Genomic DNA, 20824 nt, shown 5'->3' on the forward strand with positions numbered 1-20824 from the left:
AGATATGGAAACTCTTCCTTAAGCAGAAAAAGAGGGTGTTTACTGTGCAATGAGTTTATTCCCGTATTCTGCTCATAAACCCATAGCTCACCTGGGTTCACTTGCTCACCCGCATTGCTATTGCTTTCGTATATGATAAATGATCCGTGCCTGCCAGCTGTAGCTGGATGATCTCAGTCCCTATGCCTTCCTATGCCCTGGGGCTGGATGAGCACCAAGCAGCTGCCCATATCATCACATCATCAGGACCTGGTTGTGACTCTCAACATCGCGTTGAGAGTTGGCAGAGTGATGGAGCCACCTGCCAACTTTGGTACAGGTTGTAGTTCAGTGGGAGGGGAGGAGGGATGGGGAAAGTGCTTACACTCGGGGGAGATGTATCAAATCTTCAAGAGAGATAAGGCAGAGAAGTTGCCTTTAGCAACCAATCAGCTGCTGTCATTTCGTAGACTGTACTAGATAAATGTTATGCCAAACTTCTTCACTTTAACTCCCTCAGAGGTTTGAAACATCTATCTCCCCTCCAATCATGTACCGCGTCCTAACTTCCAGACTGGTTATAGTCCTTGCCTAGCCTGACATCTACCCAGATTCATAAAGGACGCAGTTAGCATGTACCAAGTTGTCCCAGTCTGTTCTGTCATCCCGAGCTGCCAATCACACAGCGAGTATCAATGCTGGATGAGGGGAATACTGACAGTTAGAACAGTGGACTGTTAGCTAGTTCCCATTGGATTGTTTGGGCTTTTGCCAGATTGTGGGAATGTGGTCACAGGGCCTGATTCAGATGTGGGTGGAAGAGCTATGGTTGCTGCTTACATGGAAGCAGCAGCGATAGCAGTAATATGATAATGCAGCAGAAGGCCTCTAGCATGCATTAGTGACCCGAGGTGCGTCCTAGCGGCAGATGCATCAAACAGGCCAGGAAATCTCCATCCTCTGACGAAGATCCTGGCCTTCTCCCTCCCCTGCAATGATGACAACATGCCTCTGTTTTGGGAAACGGAGGCCCTCGCCGCCCCTTCCCACCGGCAAAAACGGCAACAGACCCGTACTGCACATGCGCAGTATGTGTCCGGCGCATGCACAAAGAACCAAAAACCACAGTAACAACAGGCCTGACATCTATCAGCATTGCAGTAAATCCTAAACTCCTCACCTCAAGTGCAATCCTCACAAATTGACAAGATCAATGAAGGACTAGAACTAGAAGTAGGGGAACTGATAACATTGACCACTGCAGTGTAAACCATCTACAGTAACTGGGTTCTAATCCAATTTTCAAATTCATGTAAAAAAAAAAAAAAATAGGGGGGGGGGGCGGAAAAAAAAAAAGGGTAAGTAATAAAAACAAATCCTGTGTCCCTTCACTTTATGCCGGTTGTTATCAAGGAAATGTGGCTTAATGCATTTTTGTTTCTGGCTTAAAATGTTATAAATAGTTCTATTTCTTCACCCACCTTCCTCTAGCTATTATGAGACTCAACAGATAATTTAAGGGTCTCTGATTTTGGATTCCTCTTTTTCCAGGTTTTGGACCCAGTTTATGTAAAGAGAGCAGTGCTGGGAAACGCGGTCATGAAAGACTGTATTGCTTGCAAAAGCTTTCTGTAGAACTTACTTCCTTTAGGGATTTTACAGATGGATGCTTTTCTCTGTGCCTATGCTCATTCGATCTGAGGTCTGTTCATTTGCATCAAAATGCAGCTAGAACACACCGCCTAATAGGGAACAATTGGGGAGATTTACGGGGGGAAAAAAAGATCCACAGTTCAACTGATGTTGCCCATAGCGACCAATCAGATTGTGGCTGTCATTTTTCGCAACCCTGGTTAAAAAGTGAAAACAAAGACGCAATTGGTTGCTATGGGCAACAACACAATTTTTCTATGCACTAGTTTTCATAAACGTCTCCCATTGTTCCCTATGGAGATAAGCTGGTCTATACACAGCAGTTTTTAATGTTGATGTAGAGTGGCTGCATTCTCTCTTTTCATTGATCCATCACTCCGTATTGGCAATGAAAGCTGCTGTGTAAAGACCAGCTTATCTCCATAGGGAACAATGTTCCATTATTTTGAGGTCAGCATTTTGATGCAACTGAGCGCAAATTGACGGAACACAGATGCAAGCAAAGCACCTTATCCACCTAATATTGTGAATGTTAGATTCTATATTTGTGCACACACAGCATATAGACAATTGGTGTGTAATTATTTTGTCACCTGTTCCATTGTGCTACTAGGCCTTAAGGCGTAAAAAAAAGCAAGTACTGTAACTTTGCACCTGGAAAAAATCACGTTGCAAATGCAATGCAAGGGGTGCAAATACATTTATTGCTTTTGCATGAAGGGTAAATAATGGCTGCTTTAACATGTAGCCCACAAATGCTGGACTGCTTTAGTTTTATGCTGCAATGTAGATTTTGGTTTGGACACGCCCATCTCACATCTATATCTCTCTGCACATGTTACATCTTCCCCACCTGTAGTCATGCCTCCCAGTCTTATTTTTGGTATTGGGAAGGGGGGGGGCTGACATTGTGCCTGCTAGACCACGCCCCCTGCTGTGCAGTTTGGGGGCGTAACTGTGTATCACACTGGGGGCGAGCCCAACACTCCGGCAGTTGCTGGGCTGCCCCCAGCCTCTCCCACCACGCATGTGCACCCGGCATCCATTCACCTCTGCTCTGCATAGCAGATCAGTGGTGGTTGAGTGCACCACGCCTAGCCTGCCCCCAAGTCCTCCTCCCCAAGTGGACACTGCAGCCTGCAGGTAGGAAGATCGGACAATGGCTGAAAAGCATGACTGCCCACCCAAAAATCTGGACGGTTGTGGGGTGTGTGTAGTACAACATGGTTTTATCAAGGTGCAAAGTTATTTGCTTTGCTCTTTTTGTTTCAAAAACAAAACTTTATTTGTTTATGGTTTACAACGTCCCCAAGCGTGGCCAGTAGGCCATTCCTATTTTGTGTGACAGAAATTATGACTGTTGGCAGGTATGATCATTTTCATATTAATAATAATAAATAATGACGCCCCATTTGCTCTGAGAACACGCTAAAATCACAAGTAAATCTAGCCAAACCTTAAAGTAATTTGACATAAAGGGGTAAATTTACTAAAGCTTTTAAACCAGGGAAATCGTGATAATGCCTATAGCAACCAATCAGTTGCTGTCTATCATTTTGTAAAAGGCAATAAAGAAATGATAGACAGCGTCTGATTGGTTGCTATGGACAACGTCACCAATTCTCGATTTTAGAAGCTTTGGTTAATTTACCCCGAAATATGTTACTTTCAGTCCTTTAGGGAAGCAAGTTTCTCTGCACATCTAATTAAGGGGTACATGAACTAAGCAGTGATAAAAGTGGAGAAATGAGCCAGTGGAGAAGTTGCCCATGGCAACCAATCAGCATTGACGTAACATTTATAAGTTGCATACTATGAAAGTATACAGAGCAGCTGATTGGTTGCCATGGGCAGCTTCTCCACTGGCTCACTTCTCCACTTTTATTACTGCTTAGTACATGTCCCCCATAGTATTGGTGCTGGACTCTATTGAGAAAGTCAGTTGTGCAAAACCAAACAGGATTCACCATATGGATATTGGACAGAAAATCTAACTTTTGGGTTTTAAAGTTATATCTACATTAAAAATATGCTTATTTCAACTACAGTAGATATTTATTTCCAATATGCAAAGCTCTTCAGAAATATCATATAAAGGGATAGATCAGTATTTCCCAAATCCGGTTCTCGTGCACCCTAACCAGTTCAATTCTGGATATGTGTCTGGGGAAACAGGTAGTATAATTATAACCCTTTCAGACCACCAGCAATAACCCGGGTTATATCACTTGAATGCGTAGCAACCCGGGTTGCGACGTAGTCTGAAAGGGGCCAGTTGAAATAAACCAGGTTGAGTGACCTGGAATTGCAACTCAAATAGCGAGCAGGGTTGAACACGATTTCATCCCGGCTCTCGCTGCAGTGTGACAGAAAAGCAGGGTCTATGTGACCTGTCACCCGCTCACTGAATAGAAAGAGGCGGCGCTTGGAGAACAGTATTTTGTGCCACTGTGATATGCACAAGTCCAGATTGAGGTATGTGGGGGCCCCAGGGCAACTCATTCATGGGGGCCCATACCAATAATATTGTCAATAAAACGTGCTGGCAATGTTATTATAAAGTATACTATGTAAATGCTCCCAGCACCACAAATGTGTTAAATACACTGTAGCAGCTCCAGTTCACATTATGCTACACCGCATTATGCTACATTCAGATTGTGCCACTGTGCCCCCCATGCTGTAGCGATGTGTGGGGGCCCTTTATGGCGACTACACCAGCTGCCCTGATATTAATCTGGCTCTGGTGATACATACTACAGCCACTTACTCATTGATGATAAATAGAACCTTAAGGGGCAGATTTAACAACAAGTGATATTCTTGTTATCACTTATTACAATGCTCCTAACTGTAACATGTTTGAAAAATGACAGTCAGGAGCTGATTGGCTGGAGCAACATTTATCATTCCTAACGAATCATAACAAGAATATCACTTGTTGTTAAATCTGCCCCTTAGTCGCCAGCTGATTAAACAAATCAAGAAAATGTGAGAGGTTTGATACGTAAGGACTGGATTTGGGGAAAACCGTGCTGGATGAACATGCACGAGACAACATTATTAATTATGCCATTTTGTACATAGCTCCCTAAGGGTATCCGTTCACATGGTCGACCATGTTATGGTCGACAGTCATTAGGTCGATCACTATTGGTCGACATTGACATGGTCGACATGGACACATGGTCGACACATGAAAATGTTCGACACATGAAAGGTCGACACATGAAAAGGTCGACATGAGTTTTTTAACTTTTTTTCTTTTGGGGCACTTTTCCATACTTTACGATCCACGTGGACTACGATTGGAACGGTAATCTGTGCCGAGCGAAGCGGTAGCGGAGCGAAGGCACCATGCCCGAAGCATGGCGAGCGAAGCGAGCCATGCGAGGGGACGTGGTGCACTAATTGGGGTTCCCAGTCACTTTACGCAAAAAATGACACAAAAAAAAGTAAAAAAACTCATGTCGACCTTTTCATGTGTCGACCTTTAATGTGTTGACCATGTTCATGTGTCGACCATGTGTCCATGTCGACCATGTCAATGTCGACCAATAGTGGTCGACCTAATGACTGTCGACCATAACATGGTCGACCATTCATACCGGAACTCTCCCTAAGGGGGACATTTACTAAGCAGTGATAAGAGCGGAGAAATGAACCTGTGGAGAAGCTGCACCATCAACCAATCAGCAGCTCTGTATCATTTTATAGTGTGCAAATTATAGATGTTACTTCAGTGCTGATTGGTTGCCATGGGCAACTTCTCCACATGCTCACTTCTCTGCTCTTATCACTGCTTAGTAAATGTCCCCCTTAATTTGAAATTGATGTACACCACCACCACATTTTTTAAGTAAACCTATGTCTCGTATTTTCCTGCTCTAGATATACAGCTGAAATATTATTGAACAAACTGTATACATGTACCTGTGATTTTATCCCGCACCAGCTTGCAGGACTCTATCTCCCCAATGCTGCCAAACAGACTCCTGAACTCTTCCTGCGTCATGTTTTGCGGCAAATAATTAACTATGAGGTTAGTTTTGCTGTCATCTGTGGCTGCCCCTGTCTGCATCGGGGAAGGGCAGTTTCTACTGTTACTGGATGGTCCATTGCTCGTATTGGAAGTTGGGCCATTCGACACCTGAGGTTCCATGGTGCTAATTATCTGCAAAGCAAAATACAAAAGGATAAGTATTAAACAGAAAATAAAAATAGCCTGAGACAATGCATTTGGGAGACAAGACTCAGCAAATAACATGATAAGATATGACAGACTTATTCAATTTCATATTCATGGTAAAACATCCATAACAATACACACTTAAAGGGCCGCTGAAGTTTACATAAATATGAAGCATGAACGTGTAATACATAATATATTGTTTAGTGTCACTCTGAGTATTTACTGTGCTCAATTGCAGACAACTAAAGCCGTATTGACATCTTTAGGACTATGGGCATATTTATCATAATTTGCCATTTTAATGCGGATGTGAAAAATATTTTTTGTGCAAATCTGCAACATGAAAATGTATATGTTTACTTGAATTTACTATTGTTCTCTTGCTAGGATAAGAAACAATCCTTCGCAATATAGTAGCCCATGGGCTACTATAGGATAACGTCATCTGAAGATGGCGTTATTCTATCTGGGCCAAGCTCCGGAATAGTTTGGTAAATCCGTCAGCACAGCAGCCTCCATATTTGCGCACGACATTGTACAGACCACAGCAGATATTATATTTTCTGCTATCCTTCCATGGTACATCTAGGGGATCCTTAATATTTGTGGGCAGCCCCCTCACCAAATCAGCAAATATTTAATGATAAATAGGTTCCTATATCTCAACAGCAAAATGGCTGCTTCCACTTTGTGTAACCATAGAAACTACTTTAACAACTGTCTACTAGAGATTCACTTTTCCAAATTAATTCATAGTACGCACATGAGCCCCTTTCTAATGATTGAGTCAACACAGTTGTTTACTCATTTGCATATAGTGCTAATTAAGCCAAACAAAAGGAGCAAAGCCTGTTGGAACGGGGGGTGTGGTCTCGTCCGAATCCTTTGGAGGTATGCATTGGCTTTGCCCATGGAAAGTAATTAGTGCATAAACTTTACACTGTTGATACTTTACCGGTATTTGTAATGTAGGGGCCAATTCAGAGGTACATGCCAGTCGGCCACAATTAGATTAGCATTACACGCACGGAACAAAATGCATATGTTCATCTGTACAGTATGCAGAGGTTTATGCAACTATCTGCCTGCCTTGTCCTGACCCATATGCTGGTTTCATAGTCGTCATCAGTATTAGGGTGCACTTGCACCAGTACTACCCTTGGTGCAAGGGATCTGTCTGAAAACAGATGAATCGCCATGTATGCACAACTGGGCTTTGGTCAGAATTCCGTCTACACATACCCCAATGCACTGTCACAAATCTTATGTGCAAGCGCTATGTTACCACTCATTAACATCCATGTAGCCCAACTGGAAAAGCAAAAGGGACACATACAACTTGGAGTTGTGGAGATGCCTGTATTTGCGCATGCTCAGCTACAGCTACGAGATCAGTTCACATAATGGACCCTCGCGCAAACCTGCATCAGCCTAGTGTCGGACTAGGGCATTAAGGGCCCACCAGGGAAATGCAGTGGTAGGGGCCCATGCTTAGAGCCTTGGCTAACTATTAGCGAGTGCATGATCTGGACCCTTGATAAATAGATATAGTAAATACTGTTAATTCATGCATGATTAGGTACCAGATTAATAACAGCAATGCCCTGTGTTAAATACACCATAGTCCTGTGCATTATACTGTCACATAAGTATAATGAATCTGATCCATAGAGGAAGGAGTGGGCCCACAGGGGTGTGGTTCGTTTTATCGACAGTATCTAGGTCGACAATGTTTAGGTCGACCACTATAGGTCGACAGTCACTAGGTCAACATGGATGGAAGGTCGACAGGGTTTCTAGGTCGACATGTGCTAGGTCGACAGGTCTAAAGGTCGACATGAGGTTTTTTTTGTGTCGTTTTCTTCGTAAAGTGACCGGGATCCCAAATTAGAGCACCGCGTCCCCTCGCATGGCTCGCTACGCTCGCCATGCTTCGGGCATGGCGCCTTCGCTTCGCTCGGCACACTTTACCGTTCCAATCGTAGTCCACATGGATCGTTAAGTATGAAACCCCCCCCCCCCAAAAAAAGTGAAATCCTCATGTCGACCTTTAGACCTGTCGACCTAGCACATGTCGACCTAGAAACCCTGTCGACCTTCCATCCATGTCGACCTAGTGACTGTCGACCTATAGTGGTCGACCTAAACATTGTCGACCTAGACACTGTCGATCTTCAGACCGGATCCCGGCCCACAGGCAGTAGGGCCCACCGTGTGCCCCTGTGGGCCAGTCCAGCCCTGTATCAGCCCCATAATATACGTATCTGGAAAATTCTGATGTGGTAGGACCTTGATCCTTGATATTGATCCATAACCGCTCCTTTTAATTCTTCCTATTGTTATATAATATAAATTCAAAGGCCCCTATTTACCACAATTCACAATTTACATGCAACTGTGAGATATACATGCAATTGAGATATATTCACGGCTATTTGCATTGTGATATTGAAAAATATTGCATGCATTTATCAGCGATAGAAATCTGCCCAGCAAATGGCTGGTTGTTAAGTGATATCAACTTTCTGCTGGGTTTGGACCTGGCGCGTGTACTGTCCACATATTGCCATCGGCCCGTTCACGTGTCAGTGGGGGGCAGACGGAGGGGGATCTGGAGGATGCCTCTCTGAAAAAAAATATGTGATAGAGAATACCATAGGCTACTATAAGCTAATGCCATCGTAAGAACGGCTGTTTTTGCTGGATTTCCAACATTATAACTAGAGATGAGCGGGTTCGGTTTCTCTGAATCCGAACCCGCACGAACTTCATGTTTTTTTCACGGGTCCGAGCAGACTCGGATCCTCCCGCCTTGCTCGGTTAACCCGAGCGCGCCCGAACGTCATCATGACGCTGTCGGATTCTCGCGAGACTCGGATTCTATATAAGGAGCCGCGCGTCGCCGCCATTTTCACACGTGCATTGAGATTGATAGGGAGAGGACGTGGCTGGCGTCCTCTCCATTTAGATTAGGGTTGAGAGAGAGAGAGAGAGAGAGAGATTGACCTGAGGCTGTGATACTGTAGAAGAGAGTGCAGAGTTTAGTGACTGACGACCACAGTGACCACCAGACAGTGCAGTTGTTTGTTTTATTTAATATATCCGTTCTCTGCCTGAAAAAAACGATACACACAGTGACTCAGTCACATACCATATCTGTGTGCACTGCTCAGCCCAGTGTGCTGCATCAATGTATATATATATCTGACTGTGCTCAGCTCACACAGCTTATAATTGTGGGGGAGACTGGGGAGCACTGCAGTGCCAGTTATAGGTTATAGCAGGAGCCAGGAGTACATAATATTATATTAAAATTAAACAGTGCACACTTTTGCTGCAGGAGTGCCACTGCCAGTGTGACTAGTGACCAGTGACCTGACCACCAGTATATATAATATTAGTAGTATACTATCTCTTTATCAACCAGTCTATATTAGCAGCAGACACAGTACAGTGCGGTAGTTCACGGCTGTGGCTACCTCTGTGTCGGCACTCGGCAGCCCGTCCATAATTGTATATACCACCTAACCGTGGTTTTTTTTTCTTTCTTTATAGTCATACTAGTTACGAGTATACTATCTCTTTATCAACCAGTCTATATTAGCAGCAGACACAGTACAGTGCGGTAGTTCACGGCTGTGGCTACCTCTGTGTCGGCACTCGGCAGCCCGTCCATAATTGTATATACCACCTAACCGTGGTTTTTTTTTCTTTCTTTATACATACATACTAGTTACGAGTATACCATCTCTTTATCAACCAGTCTATATTAGCAGCAGACACAGTACAGTGTGGTAGTTCACGGCTGTGGCTACCTCTGTGTCGGCACTCGGCAGCCCGTCCATAATTGTATATACCACCTAACCGTGGTTTTTTTTTCTTTCTTTATACATACATACTAGTTACGAGTATACTATCTCTTTATCAACCAGTCTATATATTAGCAGCAGACACAGTACAGTGCGGTAGTTCACGGCTGTGGCTACCTCTGTGTCGGCACTCGGCAGCCCGTCCATAATTGTATATACCACCTAACCGTGGTTTTTTTTTCTTTCTTTATACATACATACTAGTTACGAGTATACTATCTCTTTATCAACCAGTCTATATTAGCAGCAGACACAGTACAGTGCGGTAGTTCACGGCTGTGGCTACCTCTGTGTCGGCACTCGGCAGCCCGTCCATAATTGTATATACCACCTAACCGTGGTTTTTTTTTTCTTTCTTTATACATACATACTAGTTACGAGTATACTATCTCTTTATCAACCAGTCTATATATTAGCAGCAGACACAGTACAGTGCGGTAGTTCACGGCTGTGGCTACCTTTGTGTCGGCACTCGGCAGCCCGTCCATAATTGTATATACCACCTAACCGTGGTTTTTTTTTCTTTCTTTATACATACATACTAGTTACGAGTATACTATCTCTTTATCAACCAGTCTATATTAGCAGCAGACACAGTACAGTGCGGTAGTTCACGGCTGTGGCTACCTCTGTGTCGGCACTCGGCAGCCCGTCCATAATTGTATATACCACCAAACCGTGGTTTTTTTTTCTTTCTTTATACATACATACTAGTTACGAGTATACTATCTCTTTATCAACCAGTCTATATATTAGCAGCAGACACAGTACAGTGCGGTAGTTCACGGCTGTGGCTACCTCTGTGTCGGCACTCGGCAGCCCGTCCATAATTGTATATACCACCTAACCGTGGTTTTTTTTTCTTTCTTTATACATACATACTAGTTACGAGTATACTATCTCTTTATCAACCAGTCTATATTAGCAGCAGACACAGTACAGTGCGGTAGTTCACGGCTGTGGCTACCTCTGTGTCGGCACTCGGCAGCCCGTCCATAGTTCTATATACCACCTAACCGTGGTTTTTTTTTCTTTCTTTATACATACATACTAGTTACGAGTATACTATCTCTTTATCAACCAGTCTATATATTAGCAGCAGACACAGTACAGTGCGGTAGTTCACGGCTGTGGCTACCTCTGTGTCGGCACTCGGCAGCCCGTCCATAATTGTATATACCACCTAACCGTGGTTTTTTTTTCTTTCTTTATACATACATACTAGTTACGAGTATACTATCTCTTTATCAACCAGTCTATATTAGCAGCAGACACAGTACAGTGCGGTAGTTCACGGCTGTGGCTACCTCTGTGTCGGCACTCGGCAGCCCGTCCATAATTGTATATACCACCTAACCGTGGTTTTTCTTTCTTTCTTTATACATACATACTAGTTACGAGTATACTATCTCTTTATCAACCAGTCTATATATTAGCAGCAGACACAGTACAGTGCGGTAGTTCACGGCTGTGGCTACCTCTGTGTCGGCACTCGGCAGCCCGTCCATAATTGTATATACCACCTAACCGTGGTTTTTTTTTCTTTCTTTATACATACATACTAGTTACGAGTATACTATCTCTTTATCAACCAGTCTATATATTAGCAGCAGACACAGTACAGTGCGGTAGTTCACGGCTGTGGCTACCTCTGTGTCGGCACTCGGCAGCCCGTCCATAATTGTATATACCACCTAACCGTGTTTTTTTTTTCTTTCTTTATACATACATACTAGTTACGAGTATACTATCTCTTTATCAACCAGTCTATATTAGCAGCAGACACAGTACAGTGCGGTAGTTCACGGCTGTGGCTACCTCTGTGTCGGCACTCGGCAGCCCGTCCATAATTGTATATACCACCTAACCGTGGTTTTTTTTTCTTTCTTTATACATACATACTAGTTACGAGTATACTATCTCTTTATCAACCAGTCTATATATTAGCAGCAGACACAGTACAGTGCGGTAGTTCACGGCTGTGGCTACCTCTGTGTCGGCACTCGGCAGCCCGTCCATAATTGTATATACCACCTAACCGTGGTTTTTCTTTCTTTCTTTATACATACATACTAGTTACGAGTATACTATCTCTTTATCAACCAGTCTATATTAGCAGCAGACACAGTACAGTACGGTAGTTCACGGCTGTGGCTACCTCTGTGTCTGCACTCGGCAGGCAGTCCATAATTGTATACTAGTATCCATCTCCATTGTTTACCTGAGGTGCCTTTTAGTTGTGCCTATTAAAATATGGAGAACAAAAATGTTGAGGTTCCAAAATTAGGGAAAGATCAAGATCCACTTCCACCTCGTGCTGAAGCTGCTGCCACTAGTCATGGCCGAGACGATGAAATGCCAGCAACGTCGTCTGCCAAGGCCGATGCCCAATGTCATAGTACAGAGCATGTCAAATCCAAAACACCAAATATCAGAAAAAAAAGGACTCCAAAACCTAAAATAAAATTGTCGGAGGAGAAGCGTAAACTTGCCAATATGCCATTTACGACACGGAGTGGCAAGGAACGGCTGAGGCCCTGGCCTATGTTCATGGCTAGTGGTTCAGCTTCACATGAGGATGGAAGCACTCAGCCTCTCGCTAGAAAAATGAAAAGACTCAAGCTGGCAAAAGCAGCACAGCAAAGAACTGTGCATTCTTCGAAATCCCAAATCCACAAGGAGAGTCCAATTGTGTCGGTTGCGATGCCTGACCTTCCCAACACTGGACGTGAAGAGCATGCGCCTTCCACCATTTGCACGCCCCCTGCAAGTGCTGGAAGGAGCACCCGCAGTCCAGTTCCTGATAGTCAGATTGAAGATGTCAGTGTTGAAGTACACCAGGATGAGGAGGATATGGGTGTTGCTGGCGCTGGGGAGGAAATTGACCAGGAGGATTCTGATGGTGAGGTGGTTTGTTTAAGTCAGGCACCCGGGGAGACACCTTTTGTCCGTGGGAGGAATATGGCCGTTGACATGCCAGGTGAAAATACCAAAAAAATCAGCTCTTCGGTGTGGAGGTATTTCACCAGAAATGCGGACAACAGGTGTCAAGCCGTGTGTTCCCTTTGTCAAGCTGTAATAAGTAGGGGTAAGGACGTTAACCACCTCGGAACATCCTCCCTTATACGTCACCTGCAGCGCATTCATAATAAGTCAGTGACAAGTTCAAAAACTTTGGGTGACAGCGGAAGCAGTCCACTGACCAGTAAATCCCTTCCTCTTGTAACCAAGCTCACGCAAACCACCCCACCAACTCCCTCAGTGTCAATTTCCTCCTTCCCCAGGAATGCCAATAGTCCTGCAGGCCATGTCACTGGCAATTCTGACGAGTCCTCTCCTGCCTGGGATTCCTCCGATGCATCCTTGCGTGTAACGCCTACTGCTGCTGGCGCTGCTGTTGTTGCCGCTGGGAGTCGATGGTCATCCCAGAGGGGAAGTCGTAAGCCCACTTGTACTACTTCCAGTAAGCAATTGACTGTTCAACAGTCCTTTGCGAGGAAGATGAAATATCACAGCAGTCATCCTACTGCAAAGCGGATAACTGAGGCCTTGACAACTATGTTGGTGTTAGACGTGCGTCCGGTATCCGCCGTTAGTTCACAGGGAACTAGACAATTTATTGAGGCAGTGTGCCCCCGTTACCAAATACCATCTAGGTTCCACTTCTCTAGGCAGGCGATACCGAGAATGTACACGGACGTCAGAAAAAGACTCACCAGTGTCCTAAAAAATGCAGTTGTACCCAATGTCCACTTAACCACGGACATGTGGACAAGTGGAGCAGGGCAGGGTCAGGACTATATGACTGTGACAGCCCACTGGGTAGATGTATGGACTCCCACCGCAAGAACAGCAGCGGCGGCACCAGTAGCAGCATCTCGCAAACGCCAACTCTTTCCTAGGCAGGCTACGCTTTGTATCACCGCTTTCCAGAATACGCACACAGCTGAAAACCTCTTACGGCAACTGAGGAAGATCATCGCGGAATGGCTTACCCCAATTGGACTCTCCTGTGGATTTGTGGCATCGGACAACGCCAGCAATATTGTGTGTGCATTAAATATGGGCAAATTCCAGCACGTCCCATGTTTTGCACATACCTTGAATTTGGTGGTGCAGAATTTTTTAAAAAACGACAGGGGCGTGCAAGAGATGCTGTCGGTGGCCAGAAGAATTGCGGGACACTTTCGGCGTACAGGCACCACGTACAGAAGACTGGAGCACCACCAAAAACTACTGAACCTGCCCTGCCATCATCTGAAGCAAGAAGTGGTAACGAGGTGGAATTCAACCCTCTATATGCTTCAGAGGTTGGAGGAGCAGCAAAAGGCCATTCAAGCCTATACAATTGAGCACGATATAGTAGGTGGAATGCACCTGTCTCAAGCGCAGTGGAGAATGATTTCAACGTTGTGCAAGGTTCTGATGCCCTTTGAACTTGCCACACGTGAAGTCAGTTCAGACACTGCCAGCCTGAGTCAGGTCATTCCCCTCATCAGGCTTTTGCAGAAGAAGCTGGAGACATTGAAGGAGGAGCTAACACGGAGCGATTCCGCTAGGCATGTGGGACTTGTGGATGGAGCCCTTAATTCGCTTAACAAGGATTCACGGGTGGTCAATCTGTTGAAATCAGAGCACTACATTTTGGCCACCGTGCTCGATCCTAGATTTAAAGCCTACCTTGGATCTCTCTTTCCGGCAGACACAAGTCTGCTGGGGTTGAAAGACCTGCTGGTGACAAAATTGTCAAGTCAAGCGGAACGCGACCTGTCAACATCTCCTCCTTCACATTCTCCCGCAACTGGGGGTGCGAGGAAAAGGCTCAGAATTCCGAGCCCACCCGCTGGCGGTGATGCAGGGCAGTCTGGAGCGACTGCTGATGCTGACATCTGGTCCGGACTGAAGGACCTGACAACGATTACGGACATGTCGTCTACTGTCACTGCATATGATTCTCTCAACATTGATAGAATGGTGGAGGATTATATGAGTGACCGCATCCAAGTAGGCACGTCACACAGTCCGTACTTATACTGGCAGGAAAAAGAGGCAATTTGGAGGCCCTTGCACAAACTGGCTTTATTCTACCTAAGTTGCCCTCCCACAAGTGTGTACTCCGAAAGAGTGTTTAGTGCCGCCGCTCACCTTGTCAGCAATCGGCGTACGAGGTTACATCCAGAAAATGTGGAGAAGATGATGTTCATTAAAATGAATTATAATCAATTCCTCCGCGGAGACATTGACCAGCAGCAATTGCCTCCACAAAGTACACAGGGAGCTGAGATGGTGGATTCAAGTGGGGACGAATTGATAATCTGTGAGGAGGGGGATGTACACGGTGATATATCGGAGGGTGATGATGAGGTGGACATCTTGCCTCTGTAGAGCCAGTTTGTGCAAGGAGAGATTAATTGCTTCTTTTTTGGGGGGGTCCAAACCAACCCGTCATATCAGTCACAGTCGTGTGGCAGACCCTGTCACTGAAATGATGGGTTGGTTAAAGTGTGCATGTCCTGTTTTGTTTATACAACATAAGGGTGGGTGGGAGGGCCCAAGGACAATTCCATCTTGCACCTCTTTTTCTTTTCTTTTTCTTTGCATCATGTGCTGATTGGGGAGGGTTTTTTGGAAGGGACATCCTGCGTGACACTGCAGTGCCACTCCTAAATGGGCCCGGTGTTTGTGTCGGCCACTAGGGTCGCTAATCTTACTCACACAGTCAGCTACCTCATTGCGCCTCTTTTTTTCTTTGCGTCATGTGCTGTTTGGGGAGGGTTTTTTGGAAGGGACATCCTGCGTGACACTGCAGTGCCACTCCTAGATGGGCCCGGTGTTTGTGTCGGCCACTAGGGTCGCTAATCTTACTCACACAGCTACCTCATTGCGCCTCTTTTTTTCTTTGCGTCATGTGCTGTTTGGGGAGGGTTTTTTGGAAGGGCCATCCTGCGTGACACTGCAGTGCCACTCCTAGATGGGCCCGGTGTTTGTGTCGGCCACTAGGGTCGCTAATCTTACTCACACAGCTACCTCATTGCGCCTCTTTTTTTCTTTGCGTCATGTGCTGTTTGGGGAGGGTTTTTTGGAAGGGACATCCTGCGTGACACTGCAGTGCCACTCCTAGATGGGCCCGGTGTTTGTGTCGGCCACTAGGGTCGCTTATCTTACTCACACAGCGACCTCGGTGCAAATTTTAGGACTAAAAATAATATTGTGAGGTGTGAGGTATTCAGAATAGACTGAAAATGAGTGTAAATTATGGTTTTTGAGGTTAATAATACTTTGGGATCAAAATGACCCCCAAATTCTATGATTTAAGCTGTTTTTTAGTGTTTTTTGAAAAAAACACCCGAATCCAAAACACACCCGAATCCGACAAAAAAAATTCGGTGAGGTTTTGCCAAAACGCGTTCGAACCCAAAACACGGCCGCGGAACCGAACCCAAAACCAAAACACAAAACCCGAAAAATTTCAGGCGCTCATCTCTAATTATAACTTAATAATATGTAACAACGGCATGCGTTCTGTAAATTCTTTCCCTCCCCGCAAATTCCTTCCCTCCCCTTCCTCTTAGCGAGGCCTGGACAGAAGAACAAGCTACAGAACGGCAAACTAGACACAAATACAAATACTAGGCTACAAGTACCAAGATATATATTTTTAGTTTAGATGTCCTTGGCAATCTGTGATATAAAGAAATGGGTAGAACCGAATACACAAACCTTGAAGAGTGCAATTGAAAATACCATTTCTAGTTATCTTGTAGCCTTTTGGAATTAAGCCAGAAGAACAGTAATAAGGTAAAATTATGTAAGAAGCAGCATGGGGTTGATTAAATGGTGAAAGACAGAGGGCAACAAATGACCTGCCTGTTCATCCTTGTTTGCAAGCAGCATTTGAGTGACATTTGCTTTATTTAACGTGATAAAGGGCCATGTTTATTTCAACTGCCACGCTGATGTGTTTTTAATACAGTTTTAGGGCTTTAAAGCAAGTAATTAGCCTACTGACAAGCAACACTACAGCATTATTTTAATCCAATTAAAAAAAATAATAATACAGCAAATGCATTTTAATTGTCATTTTATTAGATGCTCAACGGTAATTTTGGAGCATTCTTACATAATGAAGGGTAAATTCATAGACAAAAAAAACAGAAGAGCTGAAAACTATAACAAGCAATGAGATACTTGCTTTCACTGTCTAATTCACTACACTGATGAAAGCGTGTTGCTGATTGGTTGCTTTCAGCTTGGGCATTTTTTGCAGCAATGTTTGCTTATACCCCCATAGAGTGATCGGTTTCACCATAAGTACATACTGTTCAGCACACACAGCATTAAAAAGCTCTTATAGCAATAGGAGGCATCAATTGGAAATCATTTATACCCCTTTCACATCGCACAAATAACCCGGTATCGACACGGCATATTGCCGTGTCGAAACTGGTTAGTGTGCGATGTGAAAGCACTTTGGCCGAGTTAGTGGGTCGCCTGACCCGGTACTTCAACCCGGTAAAAAAGAAGGGTTATTTATTACCGGGTTGAATACCGGGTCAGGCGCAGTGTGAATGGGAGCCGTTTCGATGCGACATGGCTCCCATTCACAGCATAGGGAGAGTCGGCGCAGGAGATGAGCTTATGTCCCAGTGCCGCCTCCACCCCCGCCCCTGCTGCTGCCGCACCCCCCGGCTGCTATGGCAACCGACCCAGTATATTGCCGGGTCGGAAAGCCACCAAAGCAGAGCAAATGCCGGATCCCACCCGGTAAGGACACATTTCTCTTACCGGGTGGGATCCGGCATTTGCGATCTGAAAGCGGTATTAGTGATGACAATGTATCGATATTTCTGCTGAAGCGGATCATTTTAGAGGAAGATCGTATTTTAGATGGGAATTGTAAAAGTTTAATATAATGAAATGAATGTTTGCACTGTGCATCTTCTTAGATTTCTCTGGGGTCTATTCATGAAGCAGTGAAACGTGTGGAGAAGTGAGCCAGTGGAGAAGTTGCCCATGGCAACCAATTAGCATTGAAGTAACATTTGTAATTTACATACTATACAATTGTATGGAGCAGCTGATTGGTTGCCATGGGCAACTTCTCCACAGGCTCACATCTCCACTCTTTGTGAATAGACCCCTCTTTACAAATGTGGGTGTACTTTTACTCAGTGGAGGCGTCTCCTGTGTGCAGAGTAAGGGTCGCACATTCATTTGTGCTGGGTGGACCATTTAGACTCACCAGTGGAAAACCAAGGTGCTATGCGCTGTGCTTCATGAATGAGGTCCAGAGTATTCACAATTGAAGCTGTGTTTCCAGTTCTATGTAGCTGGAAAGAGTGGGGTAAATTTACTAAGGTGGGAGTCTTTTTAGAACTGGTGATGTTGCTCATAGCAACCAATTAGATTCTACTTAACATTTATCTAGCTGTTTCTGGAATAAACAGATAGAATCTGATCGGTTGCTATGGCAAAACATAACCAGTTCTAAAAAAAACTCCCACCTTAGTAAATTTATCCCTGTGTTTCCAAATGAGTGCTGTTATAATGAATATTTTTGCATGCATTACCCAAGTTGGGGCACTGGGACAGAGTTTCTCCCAGCGAAGGGCTAAAAACAAAGCTCTTAGCTACTGCTATCACTTTGCGTTCATGCTCAGGCTTGGCTAGCATATAGCGCTCCACGGACATCGCCATGGGGGATGTTGTTGTGGTCTGAAACAGAGGAACAGCAGCAGATATCGGCTGAGGAACCCCCTTCCTACATCCTAGGTATACTTCATTATTGCTGGTATTTGCAAGGGTATTGCTTGCAAAATTAGGCCCAAATTTACCAAGCCTTGGGAAGAGATAAATTGCACGGTGATAAAGTACCAGCCAATCAGCTCCTAACTGTCATTTTTCAAACACAGCCTGTAACATGCCAGTTAGGAGCTGATTGGATGGTCCTTTATCACTGTGCAATTTATCACTGTACAAGGCTTGATAAATCTGTGCCTTATGCCCTTATTTATCAATGAGTGATAAATTTCACTGTGAGTGGTAAATTGCACCAGCCAATCCGCTCCTAACTGTCATTTTGCAAACCCAGCCTGTGACATGGAAGTTAGGAGCTGATTGGCTGGTGCAATTTATCACTCACAGTGAAATGTATCACTCATTGATAAATAAGGGCATGTGTTTGAAATATTACAGTTAGGAGTGGATTGGCTGGTGCAATTTATCACTCACAGTGAAATTTATCACTCATTGATAAATAAGGGCATTAAGTTTCATAAATGTGCCCCTAAATGAAACTCTCGACGTTGTGTTCTTTGCCAGAAAACTGATTCCTGAATGGCCAGGTGACTGGTCTCTGAGCAAAATTGCTCAGTTATTTGTATTGTTCTAGATCGATCATGGAACTGAAAAGAAATTTTCAGGGGCTATTAAGAATATAATAAAAATGACTATATATCTAGATTATTTTAGTAGCAGCAATTAGCCCAGTCGTGTCTGCGTGAACACTGACTATAAACGGAACAGCTCAGAGGTCCAATTAAACAGATCTCTAGTTTCCTATCCTCTCTAGGTTAATCATGTCTAAGAGCTCTATTTATCAAGCACTTCTGAGCCTAATTTCCAACAAAACTATTGGAAAAATGCTCACTTACCACATTGTCACATTTGTGAAAGGGTTAATGCTGCCTTAAACTACATTCTGTACTTTACTTAACTGCGTAACTGTATTTATCAACCAACGAAAAGCCTAGATTTTCCCCAGTAGGTACAGCCATCTTGAGATGCTGAAAACCTATAATTTACCTCTTCAGCTCCACCAGGGTAAACAGCAATAGTGATGCCCACAGCAGGAAGGTGTACATGGTCACATGGTCACACATTGCTGGACAGGTGAGTATTGATGAATACCGGCAATACTTAGTCATGTATAGCTGTGAGAAGCAGTAATACAGCACAAAGGTACAGCCAGTTATAGTAAAAATAAATAGGGCCATTAGTACGAAGACTATGAAAATGTTTATCCAGAACACAGTAATAAAAAGATGGAGAGAGAGAGAGATGTTGACATTCTGCACGATCCAGAGGGGGAGGGTTAGAATAAGGCTAAGGGAGGGTAGGGTCAGAGTTAGGCACTAGGGGGATGGTTAGGGTTAGGCTATTGGTGAGGAGATTACTCAGGTTAGGGTTAGGCTATGGGAGGGTAGGGTCAGAGTTAGGCACTAGGGGGATGGTTAGGGTTAGGCTATTGGTGAGGAGATTACTCAGGTTAGGGTTAGGCTACGGGAGGGGAGGGTTAGAGTTAGGCACTAGGGGGAGGGTTAGGGATAGGATATTGGTGAGGAGGTTACTCAGGTTAGGGTTAGGCTACGGGAGGGGAGGGTTAGAGTTAGGCACTAGGGGGAGGGTTAGGGATAGGATATTGGTGAGGAGGTTACTCAGGTTAGGGTTAGGCTACGGGAGGGGAGGGTTAGAGTTAGGCACTAGGGGGATGGTTAGGGTTAGGCTATTGGTGAGGAGGTTACTCAGGTTAGGGTTAGGCTACGGGAGGGTAGGGTTAGAGTTAGGCACTAGGGGGATGGTTAGGGTTAGGCTATTGGTGAGGAGGTTACTCAGGTTAGGGTTAGGCTACGGGAGGGGAGGGTTAGAGTTAGGCACTAGGGGGAGGGTTAGGAATAGGATATTGGTGAGGAGGTTACTCAGGTTAGGGTTAGGCTATGGGAGGGGAGGGTTAAGATGGCCACACACTAAAATGATGTGTAGCGGGCCGATCCAACAGGCAATGGGACCCTGCATCGGCAAGTGCATACATATCTGCCGATGAAGGCGGGCGACGGAGCAACAGGGGATGCCATGCTGCATTCGGCAGCATGGCATCGCTAGCAATGTCTACTGGTTGACCCTGCAGCAGGGCCTACCACAAGACATGGCTATTGAACGCGGGAAGGCACACATTGTGGATACACAGTGAACCATCCGTCTTATGTCATTTCAGTTTGTCTGGAAACAACATACTGTATCGGGCGGAGATCGCTCTAGTCTGTGCCCGGCTTTACAGTGAGGGTTCAGGGATATACTTAGCGACTAAAATGCTGCTGGGAGCATCCAGACCCACTCTGAGAGGTGAGTCACA

At 44.8% G+C, this 20824-nt stretch overlaps 1 protein-coding gene across 7 annotated transcripts in view; it reads right to left on the minus strand.

Annotated features, from left to right (window-relative positions):
• Positions 1-20824, minus strand: part of ELAVL4 (ELAV like RNA binding protein 4) — a 134779-nt gene that overhangs the window by 68229 nt on the left and 45726 nt on the right. For all 7 annotated transcript variants that reach the window (XM_063939572.1, XM_063939569.1, XM_063939574.1 and 4 more), the window contains exon 2: positions 5566-5806. In XM_063939572.1, coding sequence (XP_063795642.1) covers positions 5566-5806 — 241 coding nt within the window. The remainder of the gene's footprint in view (positions 1-5565; positions 5807-20824) is intronic.

The sequence above is a fragment of the Pseudophryne corroboree genome, chromosome 9, assembly GCF_028390025.1.
Source record: "Pseudophryne corroboree isolate aPseCor3 chromosome 9, aPseCor3.hap2, whole genome shotgun sequence".
Taxonomy (NCBI): domain Eukaryota; kingdom Metazoa; phylum Chordata; class Amphibia; order Anura; family Myobatrachidae; genus Pseudophryne; species Pseudophryne corroboree.